We start from the raw sequence: 20000 nt of genomic DNA, 5'->3' as shown, positions 1-20000 counted from the left end.
ACTTTGGGCAGTTATCGTCCAGCTATTTTTCTATTGAAGTGCAAGGAGAGGCAAATGTAAGGGAGGTCATATTGGCATATAAAGTACATTAGGAGAATCTATGTTTAAAGGCACACTATGCAGGTTTTTTAGCTTAATATGCGAGCTTTAAAGATTAATTTACCTTCATTTAACGGCTTCAGAGTCATTGGGATGATTATATGACTTTTTTCGGGTTGAATTGTGGCCGTCGCTTCCCCTAAGCCTGTGTGCCGGAAAAACCACGCTTGCAACTGTGGGCCGGCGGGCCGACGGCCTCGGTGTCAGGAATTATAACGAGTGTAACGAATTGCTTTACTGCATTCAAATACACATACATGCCAGACACCGACTAGAAAAAGGTAGCGATGGAGTTTCTCAGACATTCGTCATGACAGAGCCAGCGAAAAAGAAGCAAAAACCGAGAAAACAGTAAGGAAATTGCCAATACTGCATAGTTTACCTTTAAATCTGAATTGAATGATACAAATATTTCCCCCAAATCGCTAAAATAAGGCTATAAAGTGTTAAAAAGTGCTAAATAAATGCAGTTGGTTACTTACAACACAGAAGGGGTGGGATATTTGTAGACAACGGGTTACAAACTGTCCCCATACATTTCTATTCAGGATTATTTGAGTGCTGCGTCTCCTCATTAGACAGTATCTGGTCAAAAAGAGGCAAATGTTTCAAAGTGGATCTGCTGCTAAGAAAGTTTTCTATCTTTTTGTGCAGCTAAGGAGTTAATTAAGATGAGAAAGAAGACAAGATTGGATCATATGGAGATGCAATTCCCAAGGCATGCAGCATAGTTCCCCTTACACACACACATACGAAGACACCCCCACCATCCACCCACCCACACACATGCACACACACACACACACACACACACCCTCTGTAGGGTTGCGGGCGTTAATCTTGGCTCCCATAAAATAGACAAACAGCTTTCCATTTATCTTGTCATCCCATGCAATGTATTCTATTACACTGAAATGGTGAAAATCAATAACTCTATTGAGGCTGATACACACACTGTATTATGGTGGCTTGGGAAAAGCCATCGCATAAACACCATGCGGCCTTGTCTGGCTTCATGACGGAACCACCGGTAAGCATCCTTTGAACAGAACAAAGGTCTCCAAACTGTCACTTTCAGAGTAAAAGTTGTTTTTATTTTCCATTTCAAGCTACCTTCCCCTGCCTGCAGACATTAAATATATCCTTTGATTTGTTCTTACGTAAGACTGCTCCTGTTCACAGCAGCATCTACACAGGCCACTTATGACATCTTCTTCAGATGTCTTTTGAACAGCAACTGAACAGTTTCCCCCATGTGAAGATAAGAGGTGTTATCTCTGAAAGAATATTATGATGGTCACCTATCAAAACGGTTGAATCACTGTCGCAATTGAAGGAAAAGTGTTGACAGTCGAGTTACCGGCTGGATGATACAGATGAGCCCAAATCAGTTTCATTTGATGCAGTCTGATGCTGAAATCCTCCTTTCCAGTAATGAGTGACTGTGCCTCTTACCAGATGTTACTCATAGCTTGAGTTATGATTTTTAGCAGATTGCTTCCCCAGTCTCAAACCCAGGATATCAAACTGACTCTAGCAGGGAGATTTCTTTGATTTCTTTTTTTTTTATCAAACATCCTCTCCTTGTCGTCCCTGGGAATCAGTGCTGCTGAGATCCTTGATGCTGACAGAGATAGATGAGAGGCTCTGTGCCCTGCACAGCTGGGTCAAGGAGGCAAGGGACGGCAGAGCGCACTCCTCCGACCCCTAAAAACGTAACTTTCACCACAGAGTGCGACCCTAGCCCTCCGCTACCTTCTTCTCTCAGCCCTCCCCATGGAGATTTTAGTTCTGCATTTAATATTCCTCTTCTGCGAAGGTCTCAATTAACCAGAACCACAGGAAGTGGCTGACGAGAGACGCACACTGGCACTCGGAGAATGATGAGATCAGGGGTAAAGAGGCGGGTATTCTCTCACTGCCACGGTGCTTAAACGGCATCCCCATGCAATTAATTAAACAGAGGACAAGAGAAGAGGAAAGAAATCTCTTCTTACTGCTTCTTAATTTAGATGTATTAGATGTGTTTCTCCTCTCCTGTCCCTGACGACTGGTTTAAAGAAAGAGGTGTTTGCTCGTTCATTTGGAGCTGGGTAGGGGTGAGGTGTGAAGAGTGTGTGTGTGTGTGTGTGTGTGTGTGTTTGTGTCTGTGTGTGTGTCTGTGTGTGTGTGTGTGTGTCTGTGTGTGTGTCTGAAAGAAACACTTCTGACAGAAACACGGCTCTTTCTTCACCCCCTCTCCAGGCCAGGCTGATGCAACAGCAGGCTCAAACCCTCTGTGGCACGGTACGGTGCGGCACAACGCCGGAACCAGCTCCCACTCTGCAGTCAGCCGGATCACACCCCAACCACACACAGCTCGTAATTCCTGCCCTTGTTTATTGCAAAGGCAAACAGATACCATTTCGCTGACATCTAAAATTACAACCTGTCTGAACGTATTGTATCATTGTGCTACAGCTTGTGCTAATTTAAGTGTGACAAACTGCTGCTTTCACTGGGCCTTCACTGTGAGAACACAACTGCGGGATCATTAGCTCGCCCAGGGTCTGTGCTAACCCACACAACGGCAGGCCCGCGCTGTAATTGTAGATGCATGTGTGTGTGTGTGTCGGGGGAGGGGGGGGCAGTGCAGCAAGCAGCCAGACGGCCCATAATCCTTGTGCCTTGTGTCTTGGGCTGCCTGTGCGTTAGGCCTGTAATTATTCATTCCCTATGTCAGTTTATGGTAATGCTTTCACTGGGGATCATTTATTTATGCATTTTTAAAAAGAAAAAATCCCCCTCCAAATGTTGAATTATTCATCGGGAACACAATTAGCAGAGGGGACAAACCACACAGTGTTTCAGTCATGGAGTATGTGCATGAAAGAGGGAAGACACCTTTCAAGGAGTATCTGCTGCTGGGTGCAGATAGTGGTTTAACACTCTCACACACACATACATACACACACACACACACACACACACACACACACACACACACACACACGTGCGTACACACACACACACCACGCACACACACACACACACACACACACACACACACACACACACACACACACACACACACACACACAGATATAGACATTACCACAATGAAAGCTCTTTTGATAGCCTCTGTTGAAAATCACTGGCCTATTATATCAAAAATAAACAGCGATGAGAGTCTTTGTCACGCTTTCACGGCGCGTTTAGAAGGGCTTGATTCAACACACTCTTTTTGGAAAGGAAACTAACGGAGCACCGTGTCCCCTGATAGAAACCTATCATGACAGGCCAGTCAAACTGTTAGCGTGTTACTATCCAATGCAGTGAGTAATTAATTATGCTATCAGCTGCCATGGTGCATGGCCACGGGATTCATCCGCTTGGAGACAGTCAGTCGCTGACAGTTGGTGTAAAGTTATAATGAGGAGTGTCACCATAAGCCAGAGGAAGTGTGACTGGTGAGTGTTACAGCACATTGATCTGTGTGTGTGTGTGTTTGTGTGTGTGTGTGGCTAATGGCTGGTATATGATGTGTGTGTGTCAATGTGTAATATTGTGTTAATATATGTAATAATGTCTCAATAATGTTCAATGAGTATGTGTTTAATATGTGTGTGTGTGTGTGTGTGTGTGTGTGTGTGTGTGTGTGTGTGTGTGAGTGTGTGTGGTGTGTGTGTGTTTATGCATTCATGCAAGTGTGTGAGTCTGTGTGTGTGTGTGTGTGTGTGTGTGTGTGTGTGTGTGTGTGTATGTATCCTCATCCTCTATGCATCTGACACAGTTTCTTGTGTGCTGTCACGAGTGCGATCATCTTCAGTCCCCTGTAGCTGACCTCAGAGGTCAAGAAGCACCTACTGCCACACTGCCCACACCTCCTGCACACTAAAGCAACACTATGCAGTTTATAAAAAACATGCCTTAGAGTAACAGTTTCTAACTCATTTTTATAATACACTGATTTATGGAGGATGGTGTCTGGTATGTATAACTATGTTGCATATTGCAGGAACATTACCCTTTTGTCAGTTTTTCATGCACTGGATATCTCCTAAATGGGTATCAGTACATTAAACATTGACAACAAGGGGTTTAAATACCACATTTTTACATTGTATTGCTTTAAACTCATGGATGGCAGTTAAATCAGTCCCTGTACAGTCACCTTAAACTCTCGATTTCTCTGTCTGTCTGTCTGTGTTTCCCTAGTTTGGGAGAACAGAAGTGATCGACAACACACTGAACCCAGACTTTGTCAGGAAGTACATCCTGGACTACTTCTTTGAGGAGAAGCAGAATCTGCGTTTTGACATGTGAGTTATTCTGTTTGATCAGAGAACTGCACTGGGGACTTTCTGGGATGGAGCTCCGAGTTGTTTTAAGATTTATTCTTCCCTCTTCTCTCTCTCATACTTTTACTTCCCTCTCTCTCTCGCTCTCTCTCTCTGTCTTTCTCTCTACCCCTTGTCCCTTCATTTCTATCTGCCTTACTGTAACTCAATTTGTTTCTCCCTCTGCCACTGTCTCTCTGTTTCTCTTTCACACACTTCCTTATCTCTCCTCTCTCTCTCTCCCTCCTCCCTCTCTCCTCTGCCTGGTGTTCCATCTGGGTCGTCTCTCTGTGTAATAATGAATAGCCTATCTGTATTGATTGTCATGTGTTGGCAGTAGGATTTGTAAAAGGGTGATGAAATTTTGATGTGGTTTGCTTCCCTCCACCATCTCTCTCTTTCTCTCCCCACACTGACGCTTAAAGAAAAATGCCCACGTCTCTCCTGGGGCTCATTTCAGCTCAGATGGACCTCAGCGCCATAGCTCCCTGCCCCCTCCATATTTCCATAGCCTTCTCCTCCTCCGTCAGCTTCTGTCCTTTCCATACTCCTCATCATAATCCCTCATCTCTCCCTCTATCAACTTCGTTTTATTTTCATTCTTGGTTTTGTTTGTTCATCCTTTACTTAACCAAACTCATCGTGGGTTTGGCTTTTATCTGTTTCTCCATCTTCACCTCCTTTTGTCCTCCATTTTCATCCCATAATCCATCTGTCCTACACGTCATTAATATCATCCGGCTTTCTCTAGGATCTTGCTTCTCACTTTCCTTCCACACTCTGTTTGTCCTCTTCACTCTTCTCTGTTTCCTTTTTCCTTTTCTCTTCTTCCTCTTCTCCACCCATCCTTTCTTACTTTTCCTCCACCCCTTCACCCCTCCTCCTCCTCCTCCTCCTCCTCCTCCTCCTCCTCCTCTCCCTCATCACCGCCCACCCCTTCCCCGTGGGTGAAAGGGTTATTTCTGTATTGGCCCGAGGTGTGAGAGTCTCAACTCTGCTCCTTATTAACGCTCCACCAGAACCGCCCGCTGCTGGAGCGCTCTCCTTTATACCAATCATCACGCTGGGCTTTGATCACGTCGCATGTGTCTGCACGTACATCAGCCGGACCCTTAACCTCTTATTGAAGTCTGCATTACCTCATCGTCTCAGAGGATTTACCTTAAACTTAATTACTTTTTTCCAAGGTCTTCTTCGTCTTTATGTCCGAGGCATTGTGCTCTGGGTAACGGATTATATTATACTCTCTTGCTCCCGTGGTTGCCATGTTAATGTTCCCTTCTCCTGGCCACTGGAAATGTAATTAGATTTTTTCCTAGCCTTCGCTGAGGGAATGTAAACATTTCTATCTGAGGTGTGGAGACTTCTACTACTGTGATAGGAGGTAGAGACAGACTTCAGTGAATGGCATAATTAAAATGGCATGACAGAAATTAAATGAACAAAATTTACAAATTAACAACCAGCTGTATTTTCATTTAAAACTTTGAACGTCATTGATAGTTTCTTCAATGTATTTCTGTCCATCAAACTTTCATTGTGATTGTTGAAAAGCATTCCACTGACAGGGGTTGTTGTCAGATGCACCCCGCTCCCTTCATTTACTGCTGTAGTTCCAGGTTGAGAACTTCAACACCACCATCACCCAAGCCCTATAAATATCTTTGGGTGGATTTCAGAATAGGACGGGTCAATACTGTGCTCTTTGTGAACTAGAGCAAAAGTTTCGAGTTTAGGGGCCTCTTCTTCTTACAGCTGGTGTGTGTGTGTGTGTGTGTGTGTGTGTGTGTGTGTGTGTGTGTGTGTGTGTGTGTGTGTGTCTATCTGTGTGTGTGTTTTGTTTTTTCTCCAGATATGACATCGACTCTAAAAGCCCAGACCTGTCCAAACATGTGAGTAGCCTTGTCCCTTGCATCGATCTGTGCTGTAGGGTGGCTGGATCAAAGTACACTCTGCTCCCCCAGAGCACACCAAATATCTCTCTCTCTTTCTCTCTCTCTCTCTGTCTTTCTCAGAAGCATGCCCCGCTCCTGCTCTTGGTTCTATGCAAGCATGACACAAACACCGCCATCAGCAGGTTCAGATATATAGGCTATATTTGAGTGATTCTTCTCTCCATGGTCCCCCTAATTGACATTAACTTCATACTTTTGTTAGCATGCAGCAAACAAACCATAAACCTTGGCTTTATAAATTGCACATGCCTTATCAATACTTAAAGTCACTGATGCATTAAGCAATGTTAATTAAGGCAGCCATGTTGGGAAGTTTTATGTCTCCGGGTGTGATTAGTAGGGTCTCATTTTCAGGCTTGCCATAACATTCCAGTAGTAGTAAATATAAAGTCCAGATAGCAGCTGTGTGAGAGGTAGTTTGGGCACAGAGCTGTTCAGAGTGGAATGGCCTTTTTGTGTACTGTAGGGTTTTCTGATAGCACTGTTAATGAACATTCATTTTTAACTCAATGCTATTGGGACCTATCCCATTAAGACCTATCATTGCACCGTTAATCAAAGCTTACAAATCCCCAGTGTGTTTAGCTGTTTGGTTATGGACTATCATGGCCATACGTCGAATGTAGTGGAAGAAAATGTAATTTAATGGAGATTCTCTCACATGCTGTAATCGTCTGTTGGTAATATAACAGTACTTGGTAATTACTGATTAAAAAGTAATGATGCTTTGATAATGTCACCTGTGTCATCTAGCACCGCATATAATATATGGGCTTAAAGTAATGGTTTCCATATACCAAATACTCTCACTGCATGGTCCTTGTTACTTTCCACTATTGGTCTTATTTATGATTTACATTTGATTTTATTTCAGTTGGTAATGGTCAGAATTCAAACATAAACATCAAAAAGTCTCTTAAAGTATCTCTCTCTCTTTTCCATTCTCTCTCTCTATCTCTCTCTCACACACACATACACACACACACTCTCAAGTGTGAACCCTTGTTCTTAGTTTTTACAATGGTCTTGTATTTTGGTGTAGTCCTTTTTTCTTTCTGTTCTATGATATTGTTGTTGTTGTTGTTGTTGTTGTTGCTGCTACCTGCCCTCCCTTCTGGAAGCCCACCGACTTCAACGTACGTGTCAGCCTCTCTAGTCTCTCTTACTGTACACTACCAGAGGTCAAGCACCGCTCTAATGGATGTGTTTGTTCCTTTGTCTGCCCCTGTTTCCATGGACTACAATTCCCACAATGCAATACCCCCCGCCCTACCACCTTTATATTCAACTGCTGACCCTCCAGCAGGACTTCCTGGGTCAGGCCTTCTGCACTCTGGGTGAGATAGTTGGTTCGCCGGCCAGTCGCCTGGAAAAGCCTCTGGGGTAAGGAAGCTAATGCACTCACCTACTCTCCGAGCCACAATGGCCGACACACACACAATTACTTCATGAGCCACTGTGACTCCTGCAGGACTGTGTGGCTCTATCTAAGTGAGATGAAAACCTTTTCCTGTGATAGGCACCGGCTTACTGCTGCACACAGTTGGGGAATCGGTTGACCTACATAAGTGAGATGTAGCGCATATCCTCTAGCCACTCACATCTCTAGGTACTCAACACATCAGCAGAACTCAATAAGATAAAGATATTAAAAATATTTCATTTCTACTAACTTATTCAGTAGACACTTTTTATCATGACTAATACTCTCAGCAAATAGAAAGCATATGGCACATACATTATGCTTCCTTGATTGTGAACCCTTGACCTATGCCATCTAACCAGCAGGTGCTACATTAGCTTAAATGCTGTTTGTGGCCCATCACAGTTCATCATGGACATTAGTTTGAGTCCCCAAACTTATTCTGTGCAGGCCGGGCGCTGATGTAGCCTCAGGAGTGGCGCTGTGCTGGCCTCCTGCCAAAAAAGTGCTGGTAGGGTTTCAGCTGTGGAGAGATGATGGATCATCTGGCCCAGGCTTCCCATCTGTGGGGCACATTTAGCTCAACAGATGAGGCCAGTCAGTGTTGATGGGTATGTCTAATTGAACTCTACCAGAGGCTTCCTCTCCGCAATTAGGGCCATTAGGAAATTAAGTGAGCCAATCGCAGACCGGGCCAACGCAGCAGGTATCATTCCTGGACAGATTGAGCGGAAACAAATGCATACTGTTATGGGCTGAGAGAAAATATGCTGTGTCTACACACACACCACACACACACACACACACACACACACACAGACGCACACACACACAGACGCACACATTGACTTTATTCAACAAAAAGATAAACTAGATATTTCATAGGTGTCCAAATGCAGTCAATTTCACTCTCCTACAGACTGAACAGAATTTGATGCACTGTTACGGGCTGACATGAAAAATATGAACCACATACTGTATCCACACTGACTTCAGATGCTCGCCACTACATTGAAAGGCCTAGATTGGGTATTTCATAGTAGAAGTGACAGAGAATCAACAAAGAAAAGTCGCCATGATCCATACACAATGCTAAAGCTCTGAGGAGCTGAGGATTTACTAACGTAGAGAAAGGAGAAGGCGATTGGAAATCCATACCCTGCACCGTGAGCCAGAGTGTGGAATAGAGTTCCCTGGGCTGTTTGTTTGTGACCCGGTAAGCCCTAAGGCCTCAGGCTTTTAATCAGGCGTTTACAGGCAGTGTTGACCAGCAGGCTCCCTTATAATGGGTCTCTGGTGAACGGTAAAGCCAGAGCGGTGTGTGGCACGCGTGTTGGTTTGTGATTTCAGGGGTCCTGGTAGAAATGGGGTGTGTTTTTTGTGTGTGTGTGTGTGTGTGTGTGTGTGTGTGTGTGTGAATGTCTCTCTCTCTCTCTCTCTCTGTATTATGTGTGTGATTCTGAGAGAGATGGATGAGAGAAAGAGAGGTGAGAGAGAGACAGAGGACCAGTGACCCTCCAGTAATGGGCTCCTCTGTGGTGATGTCCAGATGGAGACAGTAATGGGATTGGAGGAACTTTACAGCTTCTAGGAGGATTTCTGTGGCTTCGGTTGCTTCTCCAGTGGGTGTAGATGTGGTCTGTGGGTGTAGATGTGGCCGGTGGGTGTAGATGTGGCCTGTGTGTTAATATGAGGGAAGGGAGAGGGGATTTCCCTCCTGGGGCAGGATTTTATTAGTTAGAGGAGCCAATGGGAAATCTGCTGTCATTGTTTAAAAGAGATCAGAGCCCTGAAGTCAATGTGTGAATGATCCTGTTTTAAAACATCAAGTCAGCCTACCTTCACATATATAATGACTGTCTCTGTTGCGCTCTCTCTCTCTCTCTCCTCCAATATAGCTTCTTCCATCCTACCAGTGAATCCATCCCAATTCACGACTACTCTGTCACAGCACTTCTAGTCCCAGTGCAGGCAATCTCTTATTTGGGATTAGATTCTCTTTCTGTGTGCTTCCTGTTGTTTCTCTCATCGTCATCACGACTGTTGTCTATCCTGCCACATATAAATTAATCTAAAGGAATCTCAATTGAAGAGGGCACACAGGGTACAAGTATTTGGCTGAAAATAGCTGTGTTTTGATGCATTGCACTGGTCAGTATTTTTGTTTGAGGAGAGATAAGTCCTGAAAGGTTGGTTGTGATGTCTTGTTTGCTCTAGCAGGTTCTGTGACGATGAGTCATTGGGGCAGCTTGTGGGGATCTTCTCTTTTCTATCAGGTCTATTTGATCAGGAACTGCCCAAATCTGATTGTGGAGTATTGACTTACTCACTTCTCAATTGCAGCCCCGTCCCCACCCCCCACCGCTATAGGGAGAGAGCAGGGGGTGGGTGGATGTCTCTCTGCAAAGAAAAACCTTTACCATCCATCACAGTCAATGTGCGTACACTATAGCATGCTGTGGAAATGCATTCATGTAGTTAATTACACACTAAAGTACACACACACACACACACACACACACACACACACACACACACACACAAAACAAAACACTTTCTCAAAAAACACTCTCCTTCACATTAAAGCCAATAAAGCTGTCATATTTTATAGTAACCTGATGCATTGTGCATAGTATACTCTTATTTCAAAGTGATTCTGTTCTAGCTGTGCTCTGTGGCAGCACATTCCTTTCCATTTAATCGTGAGCCAAGTGAGTTGCTCTCTCTGCAGTGCTAAACCCCCTTTGACATTGAAGAATGCTATTAGAATTGTCTCCTTAATTCCAAATGACACTCCATTGTCAACACTCCAAGCATCTGATCCCAAATGTACAATTGCAGTACACAAAACAAGTGCAGACATAGGTTTTCCAGTCACAACAAGCGGGCCAAGCCCTGTCTCTTTGTTGTTGGTAGAACTCACACCGCACATGGCCGGTGGCAGTGGCACCAAACAAGGAAAACCTTCCTGGCGGCCTTTATCATAACTTTCCTTCAAAAAAGGATTCATCCTCTCCACTCCTGTAAAGGATTGTGGGTGATGAAAACCGTGGAACGGCCATTGGGTGCCCAGCAACCTCTGCACAAACAGCTGCAGTAAAACCCAGGCTATCCATTTTAGGCAGCGTCTGACATGCTTGCCCAATCCACATTTTAGCAGGCTCGACAGAAGTGGTCACATGTTGTATCTTGTTAAAGATCATTTCCTCGCCTTCAACATCACAAACAGACTGGATGTGGTTTGTAACCGGCAGAATTTGTTCATTTAAACAAGTTGGCATCGGCTCAGATCTTGCACATTGGGCACTCCTTATTTCATCCTGAGCCTTCTCCACCTTTAGCGACTTCTCCTTCTCTGCTAAAGCATATATTTTAGCCTTAAGCTCAGACAATTCTCTCTTGAGCGCATCAACTCTTTCTGCCGCCTCCTTATTCTCGGCTGCCTCGCGCCTAAGCATGGCTTGATTCAAGATGACTAAAGACAATGGCAGCTTATTTCTATCGGATAGCATCGGTTGCATTTTCCTCCATGCTCGCTGCAAATCGGCCATAGGCCACAAATTATCATCATCATTCACAATGCCATATTTCATTTCAATCCTATTCTCGGTCTCCTCCATCCTGAGATGACCGTTCAAAAAATCTCTCACCGTTGTAACTATTTCATCTTCACTAACTTGGGGCGGTGCCATCCCACCTTTCTCAGTTGTAGGGATCTGGCTGGCACAGGCCCTGTTCCTTTTACTGAACATTGTGTTAGTTAGTTAGATGAAATGAAAGTTAAAATGAAATGCTAGATATCCAACAAGATGTTAGTGGTAGGCTACGTAGCCTACTTCAAGCATCACTGCTTACCCTTGAGATGTTAACATTAAAACAAATTGTGTGTCAGGAATGACATTTCACACTTCGAACTGAGCTGCATTCTCGGCCAGTCTGAAAACTGCGCAATTCAAAACGCTGTACCCTGATCAATAATCACCTGTCTGATTAGTGCTGTAAAGCGCACGCAGGTTGCAGCCCAGCGAGAAATATTATCCGGCATATGAAAGACTCCGCCAAAAACACTATGTGGATACAACAGTAACAAAACTCTATCATAGAATGAACATTCCTAATGATAGCCTCTAACTTAGCGACCGCTATAGTTAGCCCGTGCACTATTAAATTTCTCCTGTCTTGCTGCGTACAATATGCCCGTCCAGCCTCGGCTGACGCCACACCAAATCCATTCAGGATAAGACTTGTGCGCAGTCTTACAGCCCAGCGCAAAATATTAACAAGCACATAAAAACTGTGCACTATCAAATTTCTCCTGCCTCGCAGCAAAACAATATGCCTGCCTAGCCTCAGCTATGCACCACACCAAATCCAGTCATTCTTTGTTACAGCCTCACACCCTGCACCATAGAACTACAGAATAAGACTTGAAACGCTGTCTTACAGCGCAGCGGGAAATACTAACAAGCACATAAAACAGTAGCTACAAACTCTAACTTAGCCTTAAGCTACAGTTAGCCTCTAATTTAGTCAGTCACCACTACTAAATTAGCCAAGAGATAAAAATCTATCTCAAAACATCCACAAAATGAAAAAAAAAAAAACAGAATGCAAAGCTTAAAATGCTTAAATAGGCCTACAACGTCAAAATAGTTGTATACACACAAAACATGTAGGACTGTTGGCTTCTAGACAGCTGCAGGCAAAACTTCTTCTTGCTCAACCCACTGGTATACTCTAGTCAAATTATAACCCAAAAACAGCAAATTTCTGTTCTATTTTGTAGCATGAATAATTAAAAACGACTCACCGTTGAAACAGGCTGTTGTCCTCTTCAGGATGAATCTTGTTTTCCTTATTTCACGTACAACTGGGTGGAAACACCAACTGAAGAATGCTATTAAAATTGTCTCCTTAATTCCAAATGGAGACACAGTTGACCGAGTAGATTGCAGTGTAGTTAAGAGCAGGTAAAACTTGAGGCTGGCTTGCGAAAGAATAGTTCTTTATTCTGGATGTAACAACAGAGTTCTGGTAACCCTGTTGTAAGCACAGCACAGCACAGTGTTGCAAGGTGAAGCCAAGGTAGGAAACTGAAGCAAAGATCTGGGAAACTTCTGTCTAATTATAATACCAGAATATACATTCACGTCTGGGGTCAAATTGGAGGGGGGGAAACAGACAGTGATATAGCCTTATTCAATTAAGACGTCTTGTGGGGGAACAATTAGTTAGGTACAGCATTTGCTATTGTAAGGTGACAACATTCTGTCTGCTTACAATAAACATCCTGTCCTCACAGTTTCTGCAGTATTAAACAAAGAACCAAAAGAATGACATACAGAAAACCACTAAAATCTAACAACGTGATTGATATGAGCTAATGAAAGCTGAAACTCTTAAACACACCGTTTCATTATGGCGAGGTGACAGATGGTGCCGTATGTTTGCAGTTAACAGGACAGGTATGGACTGAGTGGGTTGCCAATTACTACTGCCAATTACAATTAGGAAGAGGTTTGTTTCATCTTCACTTCAGACATGGAGGACTTTCTCAGGAAAATCACAGGAGCCTGAGCTGGGCTGCTGGCTAGGTGACTCTGTCGGTTTTGTTTATCTATCTATCTATCTATCTATTTATTTATTTATTTATTTATTTATTTATTTAGCTGTTGACCAAAAAGAATAGGTTTCATCTTAACAAGAGGCAGGGATGGGAGTTGTGCCACACTGTTATGCAAGCGATGCTGACAGGCTCCACTCCTTCTCCTAGGAGAACGGAACCCATTTTGTATCACAGCCCACACTGGCACAATTAGAGCGAAGCTAATGTTTATGGACTTTATTGAGTTTTTAGTGTCTGTACACTACTGAGTAATCCCATCAGCATCCCCCCACCCCACAAATGGAAAATAGTGACTTCATCAATACTAAGTTGTCCTGCCTGGTGTTATTATACTCTACCCAAGGACAGTAGGGATGGGATGGAAAACGGCAGGGAAAAATACTGCTGATCAAAGGAGTGTTAGCTACTTGGTATGCGCCTCCAGTGCCTGTGTGCCTCGTCATTATGAATCCATATTATGCTGATGCCCAAACTATTGCACAGCTTGCTCCTGTTTCTCAATCTTCTGTAGAGGTGCCCTTCTGAAGTTGGTATTTCCTTGGAACTGCCTTGCCTTCTTCCGCTGCTTTCCTACGCTGCCTTTGTCTTCAGTGGGTTTTAGTTTCCTCTGTCAGCTGAAACTCCAAAGTCAGAGCGTGCTGTAAGACAGATAGGAGGTTTTCATCTAATATATGCAGATGGCTGTAAGAAATGTTTCGTAATGATGCAAACCATGCTGTCTTTTTCCATTTACAGTAAAAGCCCCCAAAAGGAATACATTGCTCACATTCCTGTCTCTGTAAATACTGAGGGAAACCAGAGACTTGGCCAGAGACATATACTATTCCATCAACACATTTTCTCAGGGGCATGGAAGGGAGCTATCATAATTTGATTGGCTGTTGAGTTCAAACATCGACATTTCCCCACAATCGCGGACTGTATGCGTATGGAGTTGTGTTGCGTCCAGCGTTCGGTCATTGAGGTTAATGGGGTGGAGGGGAGATACTGTATTCCGGCCCCAGCCTTTGGTTGATATTGCAGATGTGTGGTCTGGCTCCAACCCCCCCTCCCATGTTGCATTGTGGCATTTCCAGAATGGCAACAAGCTTTGAGGCTGTGTGCTTTTGGTGCATTGTGATGAGAATCACTCACTTAGCTTCAGTGGGGAGGGGGACTCTATTATGCTTCAGAGCAGAGGAGTTATACAGAGCGGGTCTAACATGGATCTGGTGTAGTTCTGGCACAGGTACGCCTGCCGGAGTAGGGCCGGATCTGGGCAGGATTAGGGCCAACCCCAATCCAGCTCTGGGCCACAGTCGAGGACTAATAGTGTTATTGCTGCAGAGATGGGGGAAAGGCTCTGATAAGATCCCAAGAGACAGCTATCCTTCCCCAGCTAAACAAGCAACAGCATGCAGCTTTTGATGTTGTTGAACAACCACACACACCAATCTTCACTCAAACAAATATGCATACACGGTGAACTGCAAATCTCAAACAGGTACACATCGTCCACAAATACACCCATTGCATTGTCTAAACACACACACACCCACACACACACACACACACACACACACACACACACACACACACACACACCCCCATACACACACACACACACACACACACACACACACACACACACACACACACACACACACACACACACAGACGAGTGCCTCCTGGTTTGAAATGATGTAACAGAATTAGAGCAGTGAATGCCATCAGTTGTAGCATCAGGTGAGAGCGGCAGGATGCAGACAGCACGGTCCGATAAGAGAGCGCTGTGTGTAAGAGGATTAGTCAATCAAATGATGCCAGGGCCATTTCTCCGTGACCCCTCCACTTCATATTTCACCGTAAGTGTCGTTGTTTACCCAGCAGAGGCTGACGGAGTCACATTACACACATTACACATAAAGGCACAGACACAAACATAGATAGACAGAAACACACACACACACACACACACACACACACACATACACACACACATATACATATACAGATATATATATATATATATATATATATATATATATATATATATAAAGTTTCTTTGTTGTTATTGTTATACTATGATATAGTGTACATCTACACATAGACACCTAGTTTTATTTTTGCGTCTTATTCCATCTTCCCTCCATACTTTGTATGACTGCTTTGGCAATATGAATGTCTTATTTGTCATGCCAATAAAGCATTTTGAATTTGAATTTGAGAGAGAGAGAGATTCCTCTTTGAGTTTAAGAGAGGGAAGCCATGTTTTCACTCTGTTTGATATGACTGTATGTTTGGTACTGTATGTATCTGGCACCTGGCTCCTACCAGGGCTTCAGGATTTCCATAAGCAGGCAAACACTGCTGGGCTATAAGTCATATATTTAATGAAAGTGCACAGCGGGGGATTGACCTCCACACTCTGGATGACCTTACTTCTGCGAGTGGCCAATGGTGTTGGTAAACTGCATTGTTACTGTAGGTGCCACATTGTGAACACAAATGCAACCCAGGCTGGGTTTTAGCTGGATATAAATTCTGGGAAATACCTTATTACTTTATTGGAGAACATCTGTTCAGGTTTTTCAGTAATATCTGATTATGTCATTGGGAAATACCTGATTATGACATCGGTAAATAATACCTTATCTTATTGGCAAATAAATTTGTATCATACTGGCAAGTATACCTATTTTACGTCAAAGATAAAATCCCTGTAGAGTGGCCTTTTTCAGATCCCAGGTGATGTGCAGAAATATCAGACTTCAAAAAATAGAGACTATCACCTCACACTGGTCTGATATTAGGATGTTTTTTTTTTAGGAGTGAACTAGTAAACAGTTGCTAATATTAGACCAGTGTGCAGTGAGAATCTCTACGTTTGAAAGACCTATTTTACTGCCTTTATTTGTAAATTGGACAATATCACTTTGGCATGTTGAGGCACTGGACAGAGTAATGGATCTGGACTGAAAGCAAAAAAAGAAGAGCTGTGGGGGGAACTGTGGCACAACTGGCTCTAATATAATAAATACCACATTCGTGGACCTGGCTCTGATATACAGTACATAATAAATACCACATTTGTGGCTCTAATATATGGTTAGCGCTTCGGACTTGTAACCGAGGGTTGCCGGTTCGAACCCCGACCAGTAGGCACGGCTGAAGTGCCCTTGAGCAAGGCACCTAACCCCTCACTGCTCCCCGACCGCCGCTGTTGTTGCAGGCAGCTCACTGCGCCGGGATTAGTGTGTGCTTCACCTTACTGTGTGTTCACTGTGTGCTGAGTGTGTTTCACTAATTCACAGATTGGGATAAATGCAGAGACCAAATTTCCCTCACGGGATCAGAAGAGTATATATACTATATATATACTATATACTTATATATATATATATATATATATATATATATATATATATACATAGATATAATAAATACCACGCTCTTGGACCTGGCTTCGAGTCCGACCCGGCTCAGCTGTGTGGAAATTCAAACAGCCTGCCAACTAAACTTTAACCCATACAGAATTTTGGGCTCCGCTACCAATTCTGTTCTTCTCCGTCCTAATATATACCCCCCCCCCCATCCACCCAACCACACACACACAATTTGCCCTCTGGGGTGACCGGCAGTGGGCTCTGTTGCATATCAGTGTTGCTCCACACACTCTGTTTGCCTTGCCTTTAAATCCAAGTGAAAGCCTTTCACCCAGCTGCCTTAATCCCTTTGTAACCAGCCGTTAATGTTGGTGTGTTTCAGAGGGTGTGAAGAGGTATGAGTGTGTGTGTGTGTGTGTGTGTGTGTGTGTGTGTGTGTGTGTGTGTGTGTGTGTGTGTGTGTGTTATCTCAGTGAGGGCAGCCTGTTTGCGTCCAGCTTTGATAGGCTGGGCTGGGCTTGGCTCCACTTCAGTCATTTGAGTGGAAAGACTCTGGCTCTGTTGCTGCGTGGACCACACACACGTGCCACACATGGGGCACATACAGGTCACATATGGGTCACATGTGGGCCACGCGGGCCACATAAGAGCCACAAATCAGTCAGATCAAGGTAACATGCAGGCCACATACAGGCCACATACGGGTCACATATGGGCCACACACGTGCCACATACACACTGTTTGCGTGCTATATTAGCACATAAGCATAACCCCTCCCCCCATGCCACTGTGGCCACACTTATACCTTTTCTTAATATAGTTATATATATAGATATATAGATATATATTGACTTTATTCTTGCACTGTTGCACTGTTGGACTTACTCATTTGCACCATCACCATGACACTCACTCACACAGAGCACCTTACCTTACCTTACTATGCACAGAGAATCACAGGCTCAGTCCCTGCCTCAGTCATTGCAAGCGCCTCTTGATTGATTAATCACCCACTATGTGGATACTGTTTTTAGGATTGATTTAGATTAAGTGTTATTTAGTATAATTTGCATTTTAGTATATTTAGTATATCCTTTATCTTCTACTGTCCTTATTGCTTAGTTGTGTTTTTTATATTACATACTTTGAATTACTTTTTTCTGCTGTTAGTGAATGTGTGTGTGATGTCTGTATGCTACTGAGACCTTGAATTTCCCCTGGGGATCAATAAAGTATCTATCTATCTATCTATCTATCTATCTACAGGCCACATACTGTACGGGTCACATATGGACGATATACAGGCCACATGTGGGTCAGGTCCAGGCCAGATGCAGGTCGGCTCCAGTGTGGTGGCATTTGTGATTCTTGGGGCCTACGCCAATTGGTGGCGTCTGAGCTTGTCAAAGCATGCTTCTATTTCTTTTGACCGGGGCAATGTCCACTGGCAGCGGGTGATATAAGTTCAAAGTTTACAGTAGAACATGGCTTTACTTTTTGAGCATCAGGACCATCTTCAACAAATTGAGCCAAGTTTCTCAGAGCACTGAGTTATAGTATGCTTTTACTTTCTTTTGCAATTATTGCCACAGGCTCTATGTACATGTAAGTAGTTAGTTAATTAATAATAATAATGCCATTATAATGTCTAGCTAGCCATTCTAAATGTAATTACACAGAAACACAATGTGTCTCTCATTGTTAAGCTTCACAACTATTTCTAAACCATGTGTTGTTTTTACCTTTGTCATGGTAGCGCTGTTAATGGGTTTCAGAATGTTAGTTGTGTTGCCGTAGCGCTACACTTCCTGTCATGGCCAGTGGATTTTGGCCTTTCTATTCAGCGCATCAGAGGCACATCTGCTCAGACACACAAGGAACACATCAGGCACAAACTCATGTCACAGTTGGTAGCTATAATATATGGGTAGAGTTTGCCTCCACTCCACCTACCTTCCCCTCTGCCTCACACTCTCTCTCCCTCTATTTTTCTCTCTCTTCCTGTCTTTGTCTTCTTTATTCTCTCTTTCTCTCTCTACCTCTTTTCTCTCTCTCTCTCTCTCTCTCTTTTTCTCCGTACCTCTTTATGAAATTGAAATTCAGAGTGCTTTATTACTAGCGTGACTGTTTGAGTGCAGTGTTGCCAAAGCTAGTGTTAACAATGAAACAGTAATATAACAAGACCATTAAAAGTAATAGAACAGCAATGCATGAGCAGTAATGAGAATAGAGAATGAAAAAGGGTACGAATAATAGTATGGTGACAGATGTGGTGTGTGTGTGTGTGTGTGTGTGTGTGTGTGTGTGTGTGAGTGTGTGAGTGTGTGTGTGTGTGTGTGTGTGTGTGTGTGTGTGTGTGTGTGTGGGGTGTGGATGTGTGTGGGTGTATGAGTAGTAACAGCAATGTATGACCAGTAATGAGAATACATATACAAAATGAACAGGGTACGAAAAATAGTAGGGTGACAGATGTCACAGATATGTGTGTGTGTGTGTGTGCGAGTGTGAGTGTCTGCGTATGTGCGTGCAGGCGAGTGCGGATGCGTGCGTGTGTGTATAATGTGTGTAAAGGCCAAAGGCAGACGGCCCTTCCTCAAGAAGTGTGACCACTTCTTCCAGTGTTTTCAATGTCAATGTCAGCATTTGGGATGAGTTCAGAGAAATAGATCTCTATTAATTTGTCATATTTTGTACATTGGAAGAGAAATTACTCCCTCCTCTGTTTTAACCTTCTCTGTCTGACAGTGACCACATATTCTTTGTTCTCTTGGCTGCCAGGTTTATCTATGCCTGCCTGTTTCCACTGCTAGGTTGTGGTCACTGAGCCTGTACTTGGTCAGGATTTTCCTCTGCTTCACATCTCTGACAGAGGAGATACTCTGTCAATTCGTACTCTCTTTTTAGATTCAGGTAGGATTCATTCTATTGTGGTTTGAAATTTGGTTCTCCATGACTAATACAAATAGTATTTTGCCTGATTCAGTATTTCTTGTACTCTAATTGGTGTCTGTCTTTCTCTCCCTCTCTGATTCTCTCCTCTTCTTTCTTTCTCTCCCTGTTTCTCTCTTCCTCTCTACTTCTCTCTTTCTGCCTGATTCCCTACTTTTTTACCATCTCTGCTTCTCCCCCTCTCCGTCTCTTGACTCTAATTTCCATTCTTCTTTTCCTCCCCCTCCTCTTGTATTGTGCATGTGTCATTTTCTGAACCACTC

The 20000-nt window shown here is 43.6% G+C and overlaps 1 protein-coding gene across 3 annotated transcripts in view; it reads left to right on the top strand.

The window, feature by feature from the left end:
• cpne5a (copine Va) overlaps positions 1–20000 on the top strand; it is a 98551-nt gene that overhangs the window by 25919 nt on the left and 52632 nt on the right. The window contains exons 4-7 of one of the 3 annotated variants that reach the window (XM_048241489.1): positions 4297–4400; positions 6271–6310; positions 7495–7509; positions 7680–7756. In XM_048241489.1, the coding sequence (XP_048097446.1) occupies positions 4297–4400; positions 6271–6310; positions 7495–7509; positions 7680–7756 (236 nt within the window). Of the gene's footprint in view, positions 1–4296; positions 4401–6270; positions 6311–7494; positions 7510–7676; positions 7757–20000 lie in introns of all 3 variants that reach the window. The other 2 variants (XM_048241488.1, XM_048241490.1) reach the window with 2 other exon arrangements.

This window comes from Alosa alosa, chromosome 4 (genome assembly GCF_017589495.1).
Source record: "Alosa alosa isolate M-15738 ecotype Scorff River chromosome 4, AALO_Geno_1.1, whole genome shotgun sequence".
In the NCBI taxonomy this organism is placed as follows: Eukaryota; Metazoa; Chordata; class Actinopteri; order Clupeiformes; family Clupeidae; genus Alosa; species Alosa alosa.
This window is presented reverse-complemented; position numbering and strand designations above follow the sequence as displayed.